The 18,917-nt window shown below is 47.1% G+C and overlaps 1 protein-coding gene and 3 long non-coding RNA genes across 6 annotated transcripts in view; 3 read left to right on the top strand and 1 right to left on the bottom strand.

Moving 5' to 3' along the window:
- The window catches only part of LOC135385779 (uncharacterized), a 91,557-nt gene extending 85,488 nt beyond the window's left edge, over positions 1 to 6,069 (top strand). The window contains exon 13 of the mRNA XM_064615292.1: positions 5,763 to 6,069. Coding sequence (XP_064471362.1) covers positions 5,763 to 5,834 — 72 coding nt within the window. The 3' untranslated portion in view covers positions 5,835 to 6,069. The remainder of the gene's footprint in view (positions 1 to 5,762) is intronic.
- LOC135385782 (uncharacterized) overlaps positions 1 to 18,917 on the bottom strand; it is an 85,016-nt gene that overhangs the window by 16,388 nt on the left and 49,711 nt on the right. The window lies entirely within an intron of this gene.
- On the top strand, positions 4,172 to 4,933 carry LOC135385781 (uncharacterized). The gene is made up of 2 exons (XR_010420491.1): positions 4,172 to 4,290; positions 4,753 to 4,933. It is a non-coding gene; the product is annotated as an uncharacterized LOC135385781 (long non-coding RNA).
- LOC135383838 (uncharacterized) lies at positions 15,232 to 16,386 on the top strand. Its single transcript, XR_010420097.1, has 3 exons — positions 15,232 to 15,290; positions 15,841 to 15,901; positions 16,310 to 16,386. It is a non-coding gene; the product is annotated as an uncharacterized LOC135383838 (long non-coding RNA).

The following is an 18,917-nucleotide window of genomic DNA, read 5'->3' as shown; positions in this document are numbered from 1 at the left end:
GGTAGTATTTTTAATATCGGTTTTTTCCCGCTCCCCACGTACGTGGGTTCCACGATATCCGTGTACACGATTATGTTGTGAAACGGGGGTTCCAGGAGTACCTCGACGGAGCTCGTGGCATCCTCATCCCCCGTGAACACGGTACGCGATTCGAAGCCCAAAAGCACGGCCAGGTACTCGGAAAGTCTTAGGGTGGAGGTGCCCTCGGAAAGCCGAATTTTACATTTCTGTTCGGTTCCGTCGAAGCTGAAGCGCGCGCGTTCGCCTACGCGCTGATTAATCGCATTTAGAAGTGCTTGCGGCGTCGCATAATAGCCGGGAGGCACATGTACTTGCAAAGATCGAGGAATTTTCGTCTTGATCGTGAAAGAAAATTGGCGCGCTACGGGGAGAGAGACGCGTAGCGTTTCTTCTTCGTGTCCCTCGACGGCTGTGAGATGTAGCAGCTTGACAAAGGGTTCCGGTACGTGCAACCCTTTCGGTGTTTTCAGAGAGTACACGTTATCCGCGAATTCTAGCGAGGCGTCCAGCTTGTGCGTCTGGAAATACTTGTTGAGTGTGTTCCGTAGGGACGTGGTTTCCGAATTCAGAGTGACGTCGCCGAAAGCGACGGGTGCGGCGTGCTCCAATAAGATGGAGGTGGCTTCGCGTTCGCTCAATTTGGGGGGTTTCACCGCACGACCTGCTTCGCGGGACGCTAGCGAGGCGTCGAGCGCTTGCGCGAGCCGAGGGTCCAATTCCACGGCTTTCACGTCCACGGGTAAGACGAAGTCGTATCGCGATTTATTGTACGCGAAAGAAACGTCGAATTCCGAAAGGGCTTTTCCCAAATCCCTCTCGAGATCCGAGGTGACACGAAAAGTTCTGCCGGCTTCCACCGTATCCTCGAAAGAAACCTCGATTTTCGCATCTTGCCTTTCGTAGCCGATATTTAAAAAATCGTTACTTATGCTGAGATCCATCAGACCGACTTTATACCGATTCGAGAGCTGAAGCGGACTATCGAAAGCTACCGTGAAGGCGTTGAGTTTATTCGAGGGAAACTTATCCATGCTGGCGTTCGAGAGCAGATGGACGTAGATGTCCGACATCATTTCCCAATCTTGACCACGTCGCTGCTCGGAACCCAACTGTCGTGTTCTTTGTCGTAACCGAACCAGCGAACCAAGGAGAAGCTCTGACCGTTCACCTGCTTCTTCCTCAGCACTTTCGTTACTGGCCAAGGCTGATTGGCGTCTCGGGTTACGACGAGTACCTCCTCCGGGTAGAAAGATCCGTCCACTTCCTTACCCCGGTAATCTTCCAGGTGTACGACGGGAGGAGAGGTGTCTCTCAGGCGGGAGACGGTGAAAATCTGAGGCGACCAACTCCCTTCCGAGCTCTTATGAAAACCTTTTCTGTGAAGTAGGACCCTCACTTTATCCCCCAGTTTGAGCTTCTTTTTCACGGAGGGTACGACGGGCTTCCCATTTATCTTATTGAACAGCTCCAATTCGTTTTCGGGCGTGACTTCGGACGGGCTGATGCCCAAAGTCCTGTGTTTGGTGGTGTTGTAGTCGCGCACGATCTTGGGAAGCGCGGAAACGAAGTGGTATTTTCCCGTTACTCTAAAATAACGGAATATTCTGTCGCGTAAAGTCCGTATGACGCGCTCTGCCTGCGACGCTTTGATTACTGGAGAGAAGGTAGAATACATCTGTACCTTCTTTCGTGAGAGATACTCCTTGACGGTCTTGTTGTAGAATTCCCCGCCTCTGTCGCAAAAGATGCGTGTAGGTACGTTACCTCCCCGAAAAAGTCTTATCATGGCCCTTTTCATTTCGGCGGGGCGCTTCGTCTTTAGCGGGAGGGTGCGCAGAAAGCGGGAGAGGGAATCGATTGCCACGAGAATGTAGCGGTAGCCACCGTTGAATCTCTTGTATTTTGAAAAATCGGCGAGGTCCATTTGCCACACGTCGTTGATCTTGAGCGCGATGATGCGTCTCCTATTAAACTTTCTTCTGACCGGATGGTGAAGCGTGTAGGCATCCAGCTTTCTGAGAACGGCGAGAGCCTTCTTTTTGCTCAAGTGATGCGCTTTTCTATAGCGTTCCACACCCCCCAAACCACCCTCTGGTTTCTCATATCCCTCCATAAGTCGTCCACGCAATGGAGGCCTGCTGCTGCTGCTGCTGTTGAGGCTCGCGAGATTTAGGTAGAGAAATCAGACGCAATAGTTTCGAGACTTTGGGGAACCAGGAAGGTTTCTTTCCCGTCTTACGTTGCAACAAATAATTGACGAGTTCGTAAACGGAGGAGTGTCTGATGGGCTTGCCCGACACGGAGACACAACCCTCGCGATCCCAGGAAAGCACCTTCTTTAATTCCGAGACAACCCTTTCCGCTTCCTCTTCGTCCACCTCTGGAGAGAGGAGCGAATAGTCAAAGTCATTTGTAGCGTCGGACGCCTTGTTTTTATTGTCGTAGGGGTCAAATCCGTACTGCTTGAGTATACGATACAGTGCTTGCAGTATGAGTTTCACTTTGACGTCGTCACTCTCCTTCGAGGAAAGAATGTTTCCGATGGAGGTGGTCACTTCAATTCTCTTGGCCATTGGCGAAAAGGTTCAACACGGCGGAAAGCAGGAGAGGAACCACCGACGAAAGAACGCCCTGTCCTCGCTGCTGAGACAGATAGCGCTTCAAACGTTGCGGATTCTTGTGAATCTTTTTGTAGGCGAGCCGTCGTAAAAAGCGTTTGTGCTTCTTCAAACGCGCGAACGTATCTGGAGCTAGAGCCACCTTTCCGTTCAATACATTGAGGCAAATTTCGGAGAGGTGTTTCATGTCGGACGAGGACGAACGTCTCAAGACGTCGCGGCGGCGTGGAGGGGGTAGAGTGGAGAGTACTTTGAGTAAAGTGAGGTGAGGGCGGAGATTCATTTCGGAGCGTAGATATATTGACGTTCTCCCGGAAAGATATTGCTACGCAACCTGTGATCCTCGTGCGTATAGTTGTGAAGATCCACGAGTAAATATGCGTGGGGCGACGACATTGCTTGTTTATATGCGTCCAGAAAATACTCCAATCTTTTTCTGCCAAATAGCTGTTGGCCGAAATGTTCCATCTGGTGCACGCTGCGCACGGTGCGCCACAGGACGACGTAACTGGCGTTGTAGGATATTGTTCTAAAATGGCTACTGTCGAAAAAGATGTTTTGAACGAGTAAGAAGATCGACGCGTTGGCGTGGTGAGAACCCCGAATGAAAAGATCGGTCACCTCCTTCAAGGAACCGGCGTCGGTCATGTGATCGTCGACGACGATCAGCGTAGCGCGCGACGTGTCCCACTCTCGCGGTAGCTCCTTGGTAAATTTTACGGAGTCCCCGAATTCGTCCTGCATGCTCGGCGAAGCATATTTCTGCACGTAGAATATTTGTGACGGGGGCTTGTCCACCACGTCGTTCAGGTTCCTCAACACGTTAGCAACGAACGTAGATTTGCCGCACATGGAGGGGCCGCTTAAGATACAGCGAAAGGGATGACGGAAACGAAAAGGTTCGGGGGAAGACATGTTGCGTGCGTACACGTTGCACGAAGAGAAAGAAGAGACTGAGACTCGAAGAGAAATGCATCGCTTTTTATTTACACATCCTCGTCGTCGTCCTCTACATCGGAACTGCGTTCCCAATACAGATTGTCCAGGCTAAAGTTGGACTTCTTTTTCGTCAGTCTGTCCGCCGCTAAGATGCGGTCGAGCGTCTTCATCTTGTCCTGACACATTTCTTGACGTGCTTGCAACCATTCCAGACGGTGGACTTGAAAGGCTTCCTCCACGATGCCGCGTATAAATTCGCGAAGTTCTTCGTTTTTTGTCTTTTCCTTGCGACGACGAGAAACGCAGGAGAATAAACCACACATGGCGTTTTCCACGTATCGGTCAGAATGATGACGCGAGCGCGGTGCGCGCTGCCTTTATAGAGATAAACGCGCGCGCAAAGAACGGAGAATGAAAGCGAAACTGAAAAGCCACCCGTCGCCGCTAGGAGCGCGCGCGCAGCAGCAGAGAGCCGAAACCGAAAACACCCGCGGCCGGCGCAGGGGGCGCTAGGAGCGCGCGCGCGCGCATGCGCGGACGGGTGGAGCAGAGGGCGCGCGCGCGTCGCCTCTCTCAGTTTCCCTCGGACCGTCGCGGAAGACGGACGTGCGCTCCGCGCGCTCGCTCAGTTGCTGGCTGGATCTCGTAGGGAGCAGACGTATGTTCTCCGCGCTCGCTCAGTTTCTGCCTGGAAGTTGCCGCGGGGGAAAAGGTGAGTGATTTGACGCGCTCCTTTTCTCGTATGTTTGCCGTGTTTAGCGGTGACCGCGCCCGTGCTAAGCCTTTTCTCGCATGTTTAGACTTGTTTTGCGGTGTCCAAGCCTGTTGACGCATGTTTAGCGATGTGTGGTTCCCGCCTTGTGTTAGCTGCGTAGTGTTGAGGTTATGCCCAAGCGCGCTCCTTTTCTCGTATGTTTGCCGTGTTTAGCGGTGACCGCGCTCGTGTTAAGCCTTTTCTCGCATGTTTAGCGATGTGTGGTTCCCGCCTTGTGTTAGCTGCGTAGTGTTGTGGTTAGGCCTAAGCGATCGTCCCCCAGTAAGCCTTTTCCCCCGATGTGTACTGTTTTCTGTTTAGCAGTAGCGGTTAGACCTTTTCTCTCGCATGCCTAGACTTGTTTAGCAGTGCTGTCATTTTTACCCGCCGCTAGTATCTTGTTCTGTCTTTCTCGTCTAGAGCTATGATGGTGGCGCCATCTGGTGTGATGCCTTGCAACTAAGTGGCCACCTGTCGTCGATCTCTGCAACTGCTGGGTGCAAACTACCAACATGGCGGACGCTGGTCACTCGGGTGTTGCGGAGCGGCTTCTTCGCCGCGGCATCGTTGATTTTCGAATAAATTGTTTCTCTCCACTCTATTTCTATCTTTTTATTTTATTTTCTGCCTATTTTTTTATTTTTTATGACCACGATTATCCGGAAACGCACATCTTGGTCTGGACGCAAGATAGACATTCCCCAATTAGTGTGATGGCTCCCTGGAGGGTGCTGATTAATGTGGGGGGTCCCAATTAGCTCTAATTGCTAATTAATGGCGTCCAGGCCAGATGTGCGTTTCCGGATAATCGTGGTCAGTACTTACTACTATCATCATCATCGAAACATTAAACACGGTGCCGGGAACACTTATTATGAAGACCCCTTCTGGGTAACAGTTACTCTGTGGAGTGTAATATCTGTGGAAATTGAACCCTCGGTCTTTTGCGAGTTCCGCTTAACGGAGCTACAAAGGAACTATTGAAAGCTAAGGTTATAGCATGATCCCCCCGCCCCATATCAGACCTCGAGGTGTTGAAAGATCATTTATTTCGAGTAAGAAACACGTGCAGCATGTGGTCTAGCTTTAAATACCACATTCGAACAACATTTTCGAGGGCACTCAAGAAAATATGAGCTGCAGAACTACTGACAGGCTATTTCAGACACCCGTGTCGCGATCGGTACTTTGATGAAGTTTTTTCGGATTACATTGTATAGCATAGTTTCAGTGCACGATTTTTTAGGATGAGCTCCACGAAATGAGAATTGCTGTGCGCAGCACACACGGTGTTCATCCACCATTGGTGGTTGTCTGAATGTCCCTCATGACATCATCACCCACCATTTAATTGTTGTTGTCTGAATTCTAGTCCCTTCAAAGCTTTGCAGTGTCTTGCCTTATTTACCCATATCGCGCTTCCTTTACAGGTGCTCCATGATGAAGACGTCATCCCTGGGTGGGACGGCAAAATCATCGCTTGGGTGGAAGAGGACATATGACATCTGGACTGTCATTCCGTCATGTACAAAGTGTATTTAATGGCATATACGAAGTTGCACCCTAACACATGCGCAGTTTTTCATAGCTTTTTCATGTTCGCAATACACCGGTATCTTCGTATTGCCTAAAGCCCGATTAATTTCGTTGCCTCGATGAGCATCCCGGTAATGTAAAAAGACAGCCAAGACGTTTTGTTTGTGTGAATGAAATAAAGGAAATGTGAACAGCAAACAAGCAAAAGCCTCAGCGTTCTATTTCTGAGGGTTTGTTAATGTAAAAAGTAACGATTAACGTAGGAGGCGTCCTTCATCTCCTATGCATCATATGGACAGTTGCTGATGTAATCACGCTAAATATAAACAAGTCAAATACAATGGTAGCACCTCTTCTTTACAGTAGCGCTTAGTCCCTCCTCCAGTATGACGGAAACACATTTCTTAGTGCTCATTTTGTATCCTGACGAGCAAGTTCATGGCCCGCCAAACAATGGCGGTGTGAATTCTCGTCCTCAAGTTTGCCCTACATATGCAGGTGGAGCTGGGAAAACCTCGAGTGTGGGAAACAAGAGTCCACACATATATCAGCGGTCGGAGACTGAGCGTCGCGTCGACACAAATGGCTTGGCCGATCTTCTGCTTCCCTTGATTTTTGCGGCACTCAAGGCCATCCTGCAAACTTTCCCGAGTTCTTCAGAGCTCTCAGACGTTAAGCAGCTTCTTGCAACGGAGCGTTTCCTCGCATCTGGACCGCTGCTATAGGGCTGTTGCACTGAAGTTTGCACAGCGCCATTTCGGGCCCAAACGGCCGCGGATCCCAACAGTAAGGAGTTCCATCAGCGGGTTTTGCATTGTGTGTCAAACGGTATGGTGCCAAGGAAGCTACAAAACCTGTAGGAAATCAACAGAAAAAGCAATGCTTCTTGAAAAGCGCGAACAACTCGAAACCGTGTACTTGAAAGTGCCGCGTCGTCTGCTAAACTGGGGAGTGTTGCATGATTTGGGGCGCTGATGTTGCTGCTCACTCGCGCCACCTGGCCCAGAGCAACAGGCCCATAAAAACGCAATGGAACGCACGTGGCTTGCGCAGTAAGCTCCCTGACTTGAAATTGTTTTTATTGAAGTATCAGACCCCCATATTGGCCATCAGCGAAGTATATGTCAAAGATGACTTGACAAAACAGTTTTGACCCAAGGCGTTCCTCAAGGAAGTGTATTAAGCCCCATCCTCTTCAATTTGGTTATGGCGGATATCAAGCGTTGCGTTCATCGCAAAGTTCAGCTCTCTGCATACGCAGACGATGTGTGCGTTGGGACCACAGGTAAATCAAGGCCAGCGATTAAACGCCGCCTTCAACACTCGTTGGATGCTGTTCAGCATTACTTCACCAAGGCTGGCATGGACATCTCGGCTGAGAAGACAGTTGTGCTCCCGTTCACGCGGAAACGCATGAGCGCCTTCCCTCTTTCGCTAGGCAATAATACACTCAGCCAAGTGAAGTGCCACAAATTCCTGGGTGTTATCTTGGATGCCAATCTCTCGTGGAGCGCCCATATCAGGTACCTGGAAGCGAAAGTTCAACGCTGGACCAATATCATTTCTAACTTCGGTGGCGCTGCATGGGGGATTGATCAGGAAGCGCCCCTATCGATTCATGGGGCATTGGTTCGGGGAACCATACTCTACAGCCTCCCGGTCTTACATTGCATCTCAAGAACATCTGAACAGAGACTTCGGTGTATGTTAGCCAGAAGCTTGAGGATCTGCCTCGGTGTACCCCGCGCCGCTGAAACGCGCATGGTGGTGGCAGAGGCCCGCGAGCTGCCAGTAGAGGTCTTACGTCTCAGAGAAACTGTGCGCCATTATCTACGCCTCGTCGCGGAACACCGTCGTCACCCCTTGGTTTCGAAGCTCAAAAGGCGGAGGCAGAACAACATTTCTCACTGCATCGCTGCTGTAAAGCCCTTGCTACCGGCTTTTGTTGGAAGCTCAGTCGTCCCCAGGTCCCCTCCGTGGGTCTTTTCGATACCTTCGATCTCCATTACCATCCCTGGGCTCAAGAGCAAGAGGGATCACGTTGCAGCACCCGTGTTGAAACAACTTGCGTTAGACATGATGCAGTGCCGTTACTCTTCGCACACTGCAGTATTCACAGATGGGTCGACCAACTTACACGGCTCCACTGCTGCCTTTACAATCCTGACTATGTCGTCGTGCCACGCATACCATCTCTCGCACCGCACCTCATCTACGTCTGCAGAGTTGCATGCCATTTTGTTCTTCCTTAAGCACATTGCATCAGCCGCTATCAGCAGCTGGGTGATATACTGCGACTCCAAGGCAGCTCTCCAGTGTATAGCGAACATGGGTATTCGTGGATCACTTGCGCCTGTGGTGGTGGACATACTGGAGGAACTAAGCCGTCTTGAGATCAGCGGGCACTCTCTCTACTTCCAGTGGGTTCCTGCCCACTGCGGCATCCGCGGCAATGAAGAGGCTGACGAGGCTGCAGCAGCTGCGTATCATTCCCGATCAAGCGTGCAGATTACCCTCCTCAAAGGCGACAGGCGAACCTTCCTAAATGATGTGGTGAGGCCTCGCGCACATGCGCAATGGTCTCGAGACGTTCCATCAAGAGTTCTGATGCGTGAAGTGGACCCTGACTTTGGCTTCACCATGCCTTCTCGTGTGCCTCGCCATTTTGCGTCGCTGATACACAGGCTTCGTCTTGGGGTTGCATTCACCCCCCATTTCAAGCATCTGATCGGCCGCTCTGACTCGATCCTCTGCTCTCGCTGTGCTGTTTTGGCGGATACCAAGCATGTGCTCCTCGACTGCCATCTATACACCTCCCAAAGAGCAGCTCTACAGTGTCGCCTGCAGTCGATCACGGCCGCACCATTCACATTGGCAACCATTCTCGGCCCTTGGTCTAACCAGACTGACCATCGTCAAGTTCTTGAGTATTTCAAGATTTTTCTCCGGGACACTGGTCTCCTCTCTACCCTATGATCTGCCTGCGTACCTGTGTGCTGTGTGTGTGTTTTTGTGTGCTGAGGTTTTGCCTACCGTTCTGATGTCTTACTGACTCCACTGACTATTCCTATTTAGCGTCGTTCATCACCTCATCATCAGGACACATCACATCCTGCCCCATTGTGCCTTGGGGTAGTGGGCCGCACCTTACGTGGCGAATTTCCCCATTCATTATCATTAACTTATTTGTTGTTGTGGGTGTGGTTTTTTCAAGTGTGAGTTTCAAGCGCTGAGCGGCTTACAGGATGTAGCCGGGTCTCGTAGGCTGAGACGCCGGCAGAGCAATGGATGAGGGCCAGGACGACCGCATCCTGGTTTTTAAGGTAAGAGCCTCTCAGGGGTACTTTGGGAAGGATGTTTTGGCTGCGTGTAAGTAGGTAGCCCCCGGCAGAGTCCGCGGTGCACAGAATCAGGGTTACGGCTTCTATGAGGTAGTTACGAATGATATGGAGGGTGTCAGGTTACTGAAGGAAGAGGGACGTCTAGTGATTGGTGGAAAACGGGTAGAATCATATTATTTGGGAGCGAAAATGCGAAGGATAACTGTATTTCGATACCCCATCGATTATCCCGATACCGACTTGGAAAAAGAGTTAGGGCAGTATGGATTGTTGATCAAGACTCAAAGGGAAAAATATGGCGGAGAGCATGAAGACTGCGAAACTGGAACAAGATTGGTGATCATCGAGCTTAATGGGGAGCTTCCAAATTTTTTGACGGTGAGGGGTGTCAGAATTGAGTGCTTGTATCATGGGGTCACACGGAGATGTGCGAAGTGTGATGCAACTGATCACCTAGCTCGTGATTGTAAGGCTCATAGATGCCGCTGGTGTGAGTCTTACTACAAGGTGGAGTGTGGGAAATGTAAAAGTGATCTGGCAAGAAAAAGGAACGTCCTGGCAGATATAAGGCCATCGGCTTGGGGAGGTGTGGTTGAGCCAAAGAGTACGCCATGGGTGTCAGAGGAGAATGTTGCACGTTTGGAAAGTACAGAACAGCAGGACGTGCAGCAGGAGGTTGTAGTGGATGCAATCAAGTTGGACATCACAGTCGTAGAGAAGGATGGGGAAGTTAAAATGAATGAAGTTGTCCGTGGGAAGAAAGAGGGAGAAATTGGGGCTTGTGATAAGCAGCAAGAGACAGGAGAAAAAGGTTTGGGGGAAGAAACGAAGGTCAGCAAGGAGGTGGAGGGAAGCGTAAATGATGAAAGTAAGGGTGAAGGAACGGAAGAAAAGCGAGGGTCAGAGACTGGCAATGGCAATGTTGAAGAAGAAGCAAGCCAGGACGATGCTTCCTCTGTAACAAGCACAATCTTAAGCGTGTCTTCAGTGTCACAAATTACATATTCTGACAGTGGAGAAAGCTTCCACACGATGGTATCAGAGAAAAGTGAGGGACAAGAAAGCGAGGAAGTTGATAAGAAGGGCTGTGGTATGGCTTTGAAAAGGAGAAGGGTATCTAGGAAGGCAAAAAAAGGTGGTAGAAAGGCGAAGGTTCATATTTAAGACAAAGTTGTTAAAGATATTACTGTGTCAGGCAGTTGAGTTTCTTCCACTCCACTCCACTCTATTATGACGTTCAAATTCCTAACATTTAATGCAAGAGGATTTAGAAGTAAACCGAAACAAAATGAAGTAATTCAACTGTCGAAATTTTTGGGAGTTAACTGTATCCTAATTCAAGAGACGCATTGGCACAAACAACAACAAGCAATGGAATTCGATAAAATATTTAACACAAAGTCGTACTGGAGTTATGGAACGCACAACTCAAAAGGAGTTGGAATTATTTTCCTATAACCAAGGAGCATAAGAGTACTTAAATCGAAAAAGACATCGGTGGGAGGGTAATTACAGTGGACATAGCCCACGGAGGAGGAGTACTTTTAATAATTAACGTGTATGGGCCAAACAGAGCAAAAGAATCGGAAGAGTTCTATAAAGATGAACTTCCGTATTATTTTACTGGGGCTCACAATTTTATACTTGGTGGAGACTTTAACTGCGTAACTGATACTAGAGATACATCATCAGGAAAACATTCCAACAGTAGTGGTGCTAGACACTTGGAGTGGGCAATACAAAAATTCCAATTACAAGACGCGTGGCCAATAGCAGGTAGGGGAGGAACGGGTTTTACCCGCCTCAATACAAAAGAGGGGAAGCAGAATCGACAGAATATACAGGGTGTCCACGCTAAGTGTGAACAGATTTTTTAAAAATATATATATAACACTTTTTCCAAGATGAAATCAATTGCAATATAGCATATGCTAAAGGGCACACCCTAGCAGGGCATCAGCAAAGTCCAAAGGCAATTTCTTAATTAACTTTCATTAATTAACTTTTTAATTATAAAAGCTACAAAGTTGTCCCAATGAGAACATCTGTTCCTTTCGGTCACCTGATATCGTAGCCGTTTTCAGAACAAAAATACGTTCGATAGATCGCCCGCAAAAAATTCGTGAAGGAACGCCATGTTTTCTTTATTTTGTTCATTGTGCTTCTTAGAAGACGCGTCTTTCTTTCACCCCCAATGTGAGAGGGAGAAAGAGCACACTATCGCCTCTCGCGTCCTGGAAAAAGATTAAAAGGAAACAGAAAATGCAACCCAAGATAAGGCCAGTTCCGATAGAGTCACCCGATACATTTGTTTTTGTTTTGTTTCCGCAAGTTAAAGCTCATCTTCGACGCATGAGGCGGCACTGTGCTCCTTCCCCCTCTCCCGTTGGGGATGAAGGAAATACGCGTCTTCTAAGGAGCGCAATGAACAAAATAAAGAAAAAAATGGCGTTCCTTCATGAATTTTTTGCGGGCGATCTATCGAACGGATTTTTGTTCTGAAAACGGCTACGATATCAGGTGACCGAAAGGAACAGATGTTCTCATTGGGACAACTTTGTAGCTTTTATAATTAAAAAGTTACTGAATGAAAGTTAATTAAGACATTGCCTTTGGACTTTGCTAATGCCCTGCTAGGGCCCTGCTAATGCCCTGCTAATGCCCTTCAGCATATGCTATATTGCAATTGATTTCATCTTGGAAAAAGTGTTATATATATTTTTAAAAAATCTGTTGACACTTAGCGTGGACACCCTGTATATATCAGGTCGAATGGCACAGAAAGTAAAAGACGTTAAAACCATCGAAACAATTGACATTTCCGACCACAGGGGTGTCTTGTTGGAAGTGATAGAAATGGGGTTTCCGGGTTCCCAGCGTCCATGGAGAATGAATAAAAAGTTGCTCGATCTCCCAGAAGTTGACCAAGAAGTCAAAGACATAATCCACTCCAGAGAGGGGCAAGGATAGTGACCATACTTTTCATTGGTGGGATAAACTTAAAAATGCTGTAAAAACTGTCTTAAAGCCTGGGGGAAGAAAAAAGCGCATGAGAAGCGTGCAACGACGCACAAGCTCCAGGATCACATGCAGCAGTTGCAACAGTTCGGCGTGGAAGTACTCTCCGGTGTGAGCTACACCTCCGCCAAAGATCACCTCGCACTCCTGAGGGAGGAAAGGTGGGAGGCGTTGAGGTATATGAAGGCGAGGGACAGTCTAGAGAAGGAAGCCTGGTGCTCCCGGAGGCTCCTCTCCAAACATCTGGCTTTAGCGCAACCGCCCATGGAGGCCCTCATAAACAAGGGCAGACGAGTCACCAAGCAAGGTGAAATAGCCATTGTGGCAAGAGAGTTCTACGCTAACGTGTTTGAGAACGGACTCACGGCAGGTGATTTCTTCTGTGGGGGGAAAGGCAGGAAAAGGCATAGAACTTGGCTGCAAAGAGGTACAGCAGGCTGTTAGAAGCCTGAAGAATGGAAAGTCGCCGGGACCTCACGGGTTTCCGGCAGAGTTCTACAAACGGTATTGGGACATCCTAGGCCCCTCTTTGGTTAAGGTGCTTAATGGTGCACTTCAGAAAAGTACATTTCTAGAAACCTTCCTAGAAGGAACGGTCACTCTGCTGTGCAATGACCAGCAGCGTAAGGAGGAGTTGGGCGCCTGGAGACCCATAACGTTGTTAAATTTAGATTATAAAATATTAGCAAGGGCAGTCGTGGGCCGAATACAAGAAAATATGGAAGAGTGGGTGTCACTATCACAGGGTGCTGCAGTTAAAGGTCGAAGAATCCAAAGGAAAATATGGGAGCTAAGAGATGTTAAAGAGTGGACAAGCAGAAGGAGAATAAAGAGTATTCTCATGACCTTAGACCAAGAAAAGGCATTTGACCGACTTAAACACGCATATTTAGGGCAAACATTAGAAGGAATTGGGACAGAAAATCCAATAATAAACACAATAGGAGCCATGTATGAAAACGCCACGAGTAGGCTGCTCGTCAATGGGCAATTGGGCAAGAGCTTTCAGGTCAAAAGAGGAGTAAGGCAAGGTTGCCCCCTTTCTCCCCTGCTGTATTTGTTAGCCTTTGATAGGTTATTACGAGAGCTGAACCAGTATGACGCAGTGAAAGGGGTTGGATTACCTGGGGCAGTACAGTGTAAAACCATAGTGGCCTACGCAGATAATCTCACAATGGTAGTTCAAGGCGAAAAGGAAGTTCAGAAAGCTCTGGAAGTAATGGAAGGATATGGGACAATCAGTGGGGCGAAAATAAATAGAGACAAATCAAAATTGATATACTTAAGTTGGGAGAGGCCGTGGAAAGATCTATGTCTGAACATTGTGGAAGAAACCAAAATCCTCGGAGTCAGGTTTAATAAGGACGGGGTTTCACACAACAATTGGATGCAGTTAGAAGAATACCTGGAAAAATTGAAGGAAGACTACGTTGAACCGGGAACGCCACTCACAGCTCGAGCGCAGATTGTCAAAAGAATTATGATACCGAGATGTGCGTACCTGTTTTCGGCCGCTTACCCTTCTCCTGAAATATGCCGTAGAATTGAGAAACTCTGCTTTCAGTTTATATGGGATGGGAAAACGCAATGGGTAGCGCAAGAGAAAATGAAGCTGCCTATCGAAGTTGGGGGCCTACAGATTGCTGATCTGAAACAATTATCACAAGCACATGCTTTACATGGAATATACAGGATGTTGGATGGCTAGGACATGGGGCAGCAGATAGCAAAATTTTGGCTGGGAATAAACACAAGACATTTTCGCCAGCACACTATAGATCACAGGAGTCCCATGTCCGAATGGCAGCCAGCCATTTATGAAGCAGGGAAGCACACATTGCTGCAATTGAACAGGTTAGACAAGAGCAAAGACTACAGCGGAAGCTCAGTCGCAGAATACAGTGATCTGAGGGGGAAAGAAATAGAGAAATATCCATCTACAGTAACAGCGGAAGGTTGGAAAAGAATACATAGTTACTGGTTAGAAGGCAAAAGAAAATCATTCTTGTGGAAAGTGGCGCATGAGATCATACCAGTGAGGGACAAGTTTTATCTGTGGGGGAAAAGCCGCAAAAGGGACTGTGAGCTTTGCGGTCAAATAGAAACGGTGAGGCACGCTGTCTTCGCGTGTAAGGTACCGGCGTACCTGTGGTCCTGTTTTAAGAAATATTTTGAATTAAGTAAAGTCCAGGTCCCACATATAGCGCTTTGCTACATAGCACTAGAAAACTGCGCTATATTTTCCTCCTCGCATTGCTACGAACCGCTGTAAAACCGCTGTTGTCGAAGTAGAGTCCCGGTCAACTCTTTTAGCGCTATATTGAGCGGTGAGTCTGCGTTGACCAACCGTGAGCTTCTTTCAACGGACGTCACGGAAGCTGGGGTTTGTTTCGCTTCCGATCACTCGAAGCAGCAAGACGGGAATGCGACGACGACGACGACGACGTGAAAATGGCCACGAGTTTCATCCAGTTTTGCCTCTAGGCCTGAAGTAATAGGGTTTCGTTATGCACGTGATTTTGGAAGGCGTTGTAGGACAAACGTTTCCATACACGATTTCCTCTTTTCAGCTGAAGTAAAAAAATAACGTAACTGCAGCTATCATGTATTAGTTTTTCATTCCGTACAAGACTGCGGCGGCGCCACAATCAACCCATTATTCGACACGTTTCGGATCACGCGTTTTGCCTCTAGGCCTGAAGTAATAGGGTTTCGTTATGCACGTGGTTTTGGAAGGCACTGTAGGACAAATGTTTCCATGCACGATTTTCTCTTTTCAGCTGACGTAAAAAAATAACGTAACTGCTGCTATCATGTATTAGTTTTTCATTCCGTACAAGACTGCGGCGGCGCCACAATACATCCATTATTCGACACGTTTCGGCCACTGATCTCGATTGTAAAAGGCTGGATCGCGGATAGGGAGCGCGAGCGTGAACGCGTGAACAAACCGGCCGCCATCTTACGGTGCCCACAACAGCCGCCGCAGCGATCATGGCAACGTCTTGCAATTACGGTCGTACCAACCGTACTGGCAAGGTTACAGGGCCTAAACTTATACAGGTGAGTCACTCTTCATCAAGGAATAAATAGGCGTCCATTCTGTACATTTATTTGGCCATTATGAAGTGTTTTTTTGCCCAAAACGAGCACTGGATGCAGGTTGCTTGATCACTCTTCCGACGTTCAATTGAGCACACTTGCATTTTACCCGGCGGCAAATACAGTTTGAGTGCATAATATGCTTGAAAGAACATGTTACACTACACAGGTAGTGTTGTCATCAATATATGTGCGAGCACTCGAGCGCTTTTTTGCATGCATTGCTAGCATGGTACACGGTGTTCTCTGCGGAAGCGAGTGCCACATTCATTTCTTTGAATTACCTTCGCGCACAAGTTCTGTATTACGTCATAATAAGACCACGATTGTCACATTTTTTCATATATTGGTATTGTTTTGTGACAAAGAATCCTACGTAACGGTGGTGTGGCGCGACTTGAATAACGCCTTTGTGTCTGAGCTGTATCGTCAGCTTGTTACGATAGTAATAATTTGTAGCGTGTCGTGCTATTTGTAGCAGTTTTAAGGCAAAAGTGGTCTCTCAATACAGGTTTCGTCATGAGGGCTGCCCAGTGAATAATCTGTGCAGTGTGATACGGCTGGGTGTACAGGTAAGTATCACGTTCATCATCCACTGGTTTCTACTTTACAGGAAGGAACAACCTCAGTGCACGCACTGTGGTTAGCCTCTCTCAGTTTTGCATATTTTCTTACATGTTCACATCAGAAACACACCTTACACTTTAGGCTCCTTAACCCAGCAATATAATAATTAGAGGTTATAATTCTGTTTAGAAGAGTTCCCCATGTTCTTTTTAGAATGGTTTTTAATCTTTTTAATTATTAGAAGATACAGGGATTGTAAACCATGTTTTAAACTGATGTTTTAACATTTGTCCAATGCATTTATTAAACAACATATTCATTTTTAACTGGTTGCACCCAAACCAATGTTCTGATGTATTATTTCCTTTGTTGTCGATGCACCATCAAAGTTGGAATAATCATCATCAATGCAGGTTACTTCACAGCTGCCTCGACATACTCAAGAAATGGGTGCAGAACCTGCGTAATGCCCGCAAACTTTGACTACCACAGCATCTCCAGAAAATAAAGGGATATGTATCACATGGGATTTTTAAAGGCATTCACAGTATATAATACCTTGTATGAACTGTTGTAGATCTAAGCAGCTTCTACAGTACACTCTCAGAAATTAAAACTTGTCAGGGAACTGTGGTAATTGTTTCAGTTAATAGGCATGCACATATACGCTATAAGAAGACAATTATTTATTGAGAATGCACTTCTCTGGCTACTCATGTTGTTTACATCTACTGTTGATCACATTCATTTATCACATATTATATTCTTATATATTATTATTATATTATCACATATTCGATCACATTAAATTTAAAATTTAGCATTAATGAGAAAATATCAGTGGGGAAGTTGCTATTCATTGCTCATTCCAACCTAAAATTGAGTGCTACAAATTTAGAGAGTGTACCTGTCCATTGTCATTCCTAAAATATATATAATGTCATTGTAGCAAGGTCACAAAACAATAAATGTAGTCTTTTGCGACCTCCCTGCACGTTCATTGTATCCTGAAACGCATAAGTGCAAGAAATAAATCTTGAACTTGATAATGTTGAATAATATAATGAATGATATAAAATGTTGAATAAACTTGAACTTTTATATTCTCTTTACTCATCATCAGTGATCTTCTTTACAAAAGCATATCGTGTTAGTCTTTTTTTTTTTTTTTTGTTTACGTTTCACAGACGGGGTACACGAGGGCCAAAATGACAAAATCACAACTGTTTCAAGCTCCAAATCGTCCTGTTGCAATTTGCAGACCACTGCAAGAGGGCCCTTGCACATCAAAATGTAAGATGGGAGTCACAGTTAATGCAAAGTGGTTCCTATGAGAGACTTCGATGCTTGACAAAATTGTGCACTGCGGAAGGTGCCATAGAAGATCTTCAGAAAGTGTGTCTGGTCTCACAACGGTGCTACGACACTCCCTTTTAGATGACGATGGATGATTGGAGTTTCAGATGTGCAGCTGCATATTTTTGGAACGTGCTCCACATAAGAAGCATGACAAAGTCAGCACTGGATAGCAGGCCCCCGTCCCTAAGCAGCTTTGCTTACGCTGCAGTTGTATTCACCAAAAGCATGTGAGTACTCGAGAAGGACATTCAGTTTGGCACAACCGCGCCTGCAAATAATCAGAACAAATGAAGGAAGAAACAAACAAACATTGAAGGGCTGTACTTGAAAAGAGATAAGTCCTGTGTCTCAAGGAAGTGTTACCACTTTCTAAGTAACTTAATTGAATAAGCTTACATCACTACCTGATTAACTGTCCTAACGAGCGTGATCTAATTGCGTGAAGTAATTATTTCGGCTGCTTCAGTGTGTCCATATTTGCGAGGCAAAGCACCGCTGTCGTTCACTAAAAGACTCTTTCTGCGGCGATGCTTGATATAAATCATACCAAACCCATACACGGCTAAAACAACGGCTGTGATTCTACAGAACGATCTCTTTCTGCCATGCGAGTATATATCTTTTCCCGGACCGTTCTTTATGGAACAATTTTTATCCAGAACGCAGCACGGGATATTACATACACGGTTGTTGTTAACCTCACATCGTTTCTTATTGAAATATTGGCTTGGAAACGTGCTGTAATACAATCCCCAGCGCTGCACTGCAGTGACTGTCTAGTTTCGGAATGCAAAACATAACGTAATTAAGAATCGAACGGCAGGACACCTGTGAAACACTGTTAGGATACATCAGTATACTGGCACCTTACAAAATTGTGTGATGACAAACAACGACCAACGCCTGCAGCGCAATAAATACTCACAATCTCCGTTGCCTCCCATTGTTTTCTATGGGCACACACTGCGCTTTAGGGCCTCCCAACATGGCGGCCCGAAAGCACGCCTCTCCCCCACGAACCCCTCTCCCATGCGCGATCCAGCCTTTATACATAGAGATCAGTGGTTTCATCTGCCAGTGCAGGGGTGTTTTTTTTACTATAGTCTGGTATCGCGATCACAGCATCGAAAGTGTCATCCCCCTTCATGCTGCGGATACCAGACGCTGACAGTAAGCAATCACGGTAGTACCGGTCCATCACGTCACAACGAGATATGCCGTGACCCCAGCAGGATAGCGCTATGTGCTCGGTTGTACGAGGGTGGTTCCATAAGTTTCCGGCCCGACCAACTTTTACTAGTCATAGAGACGAAACAAGTGTATCACTTTTCGACATAGTCACCCTTAACTTCGATGCACTTTTGACACCTTTCAACCAGCATTCTTATACCCTTGTAAAAGTAGTCCGAAGTTTTGACCGCAAAATGCTGGTAAACTGCCTCTTGCACCTCACTATCGTTTTGAAATCTCCGTCCTCTGAGATCCCTCTTCAAGTTTGAGAACAGGAAGTAGTCACTCGGTGCCAAGTCTGGACTGTAGGGTGGGTGGTGGATTTCTTCGAAGCCGCACTCCTTCAGTGCAGCCTTGGCAACAGAAGCCGTGTGGGCAGGGGCATTGTCCTGGAGCAACCGGACACCTCGACTCAACCTGCCGCGCCTCTTT

The sequence above is a fragment of the Ornithodoros turicata genome, chromosome 2 (genome assembly GCF_037126465.1).
Source record: "Ornithodoros turicata isolate Travis chromosome 2, ASM3712646v1, whole genome shotgun sequence".
NCBI classification, from domain to species: domain Eukaryota; kingdom Metazoa; phylum Arthropoda; class Arachnida; order Ixodida; family Argasidae; genus Ornithodoros; species Ornithodoros turicata.
This window is presented reverse-complemented; position numbering and strand designations above follow the sequence as displayed.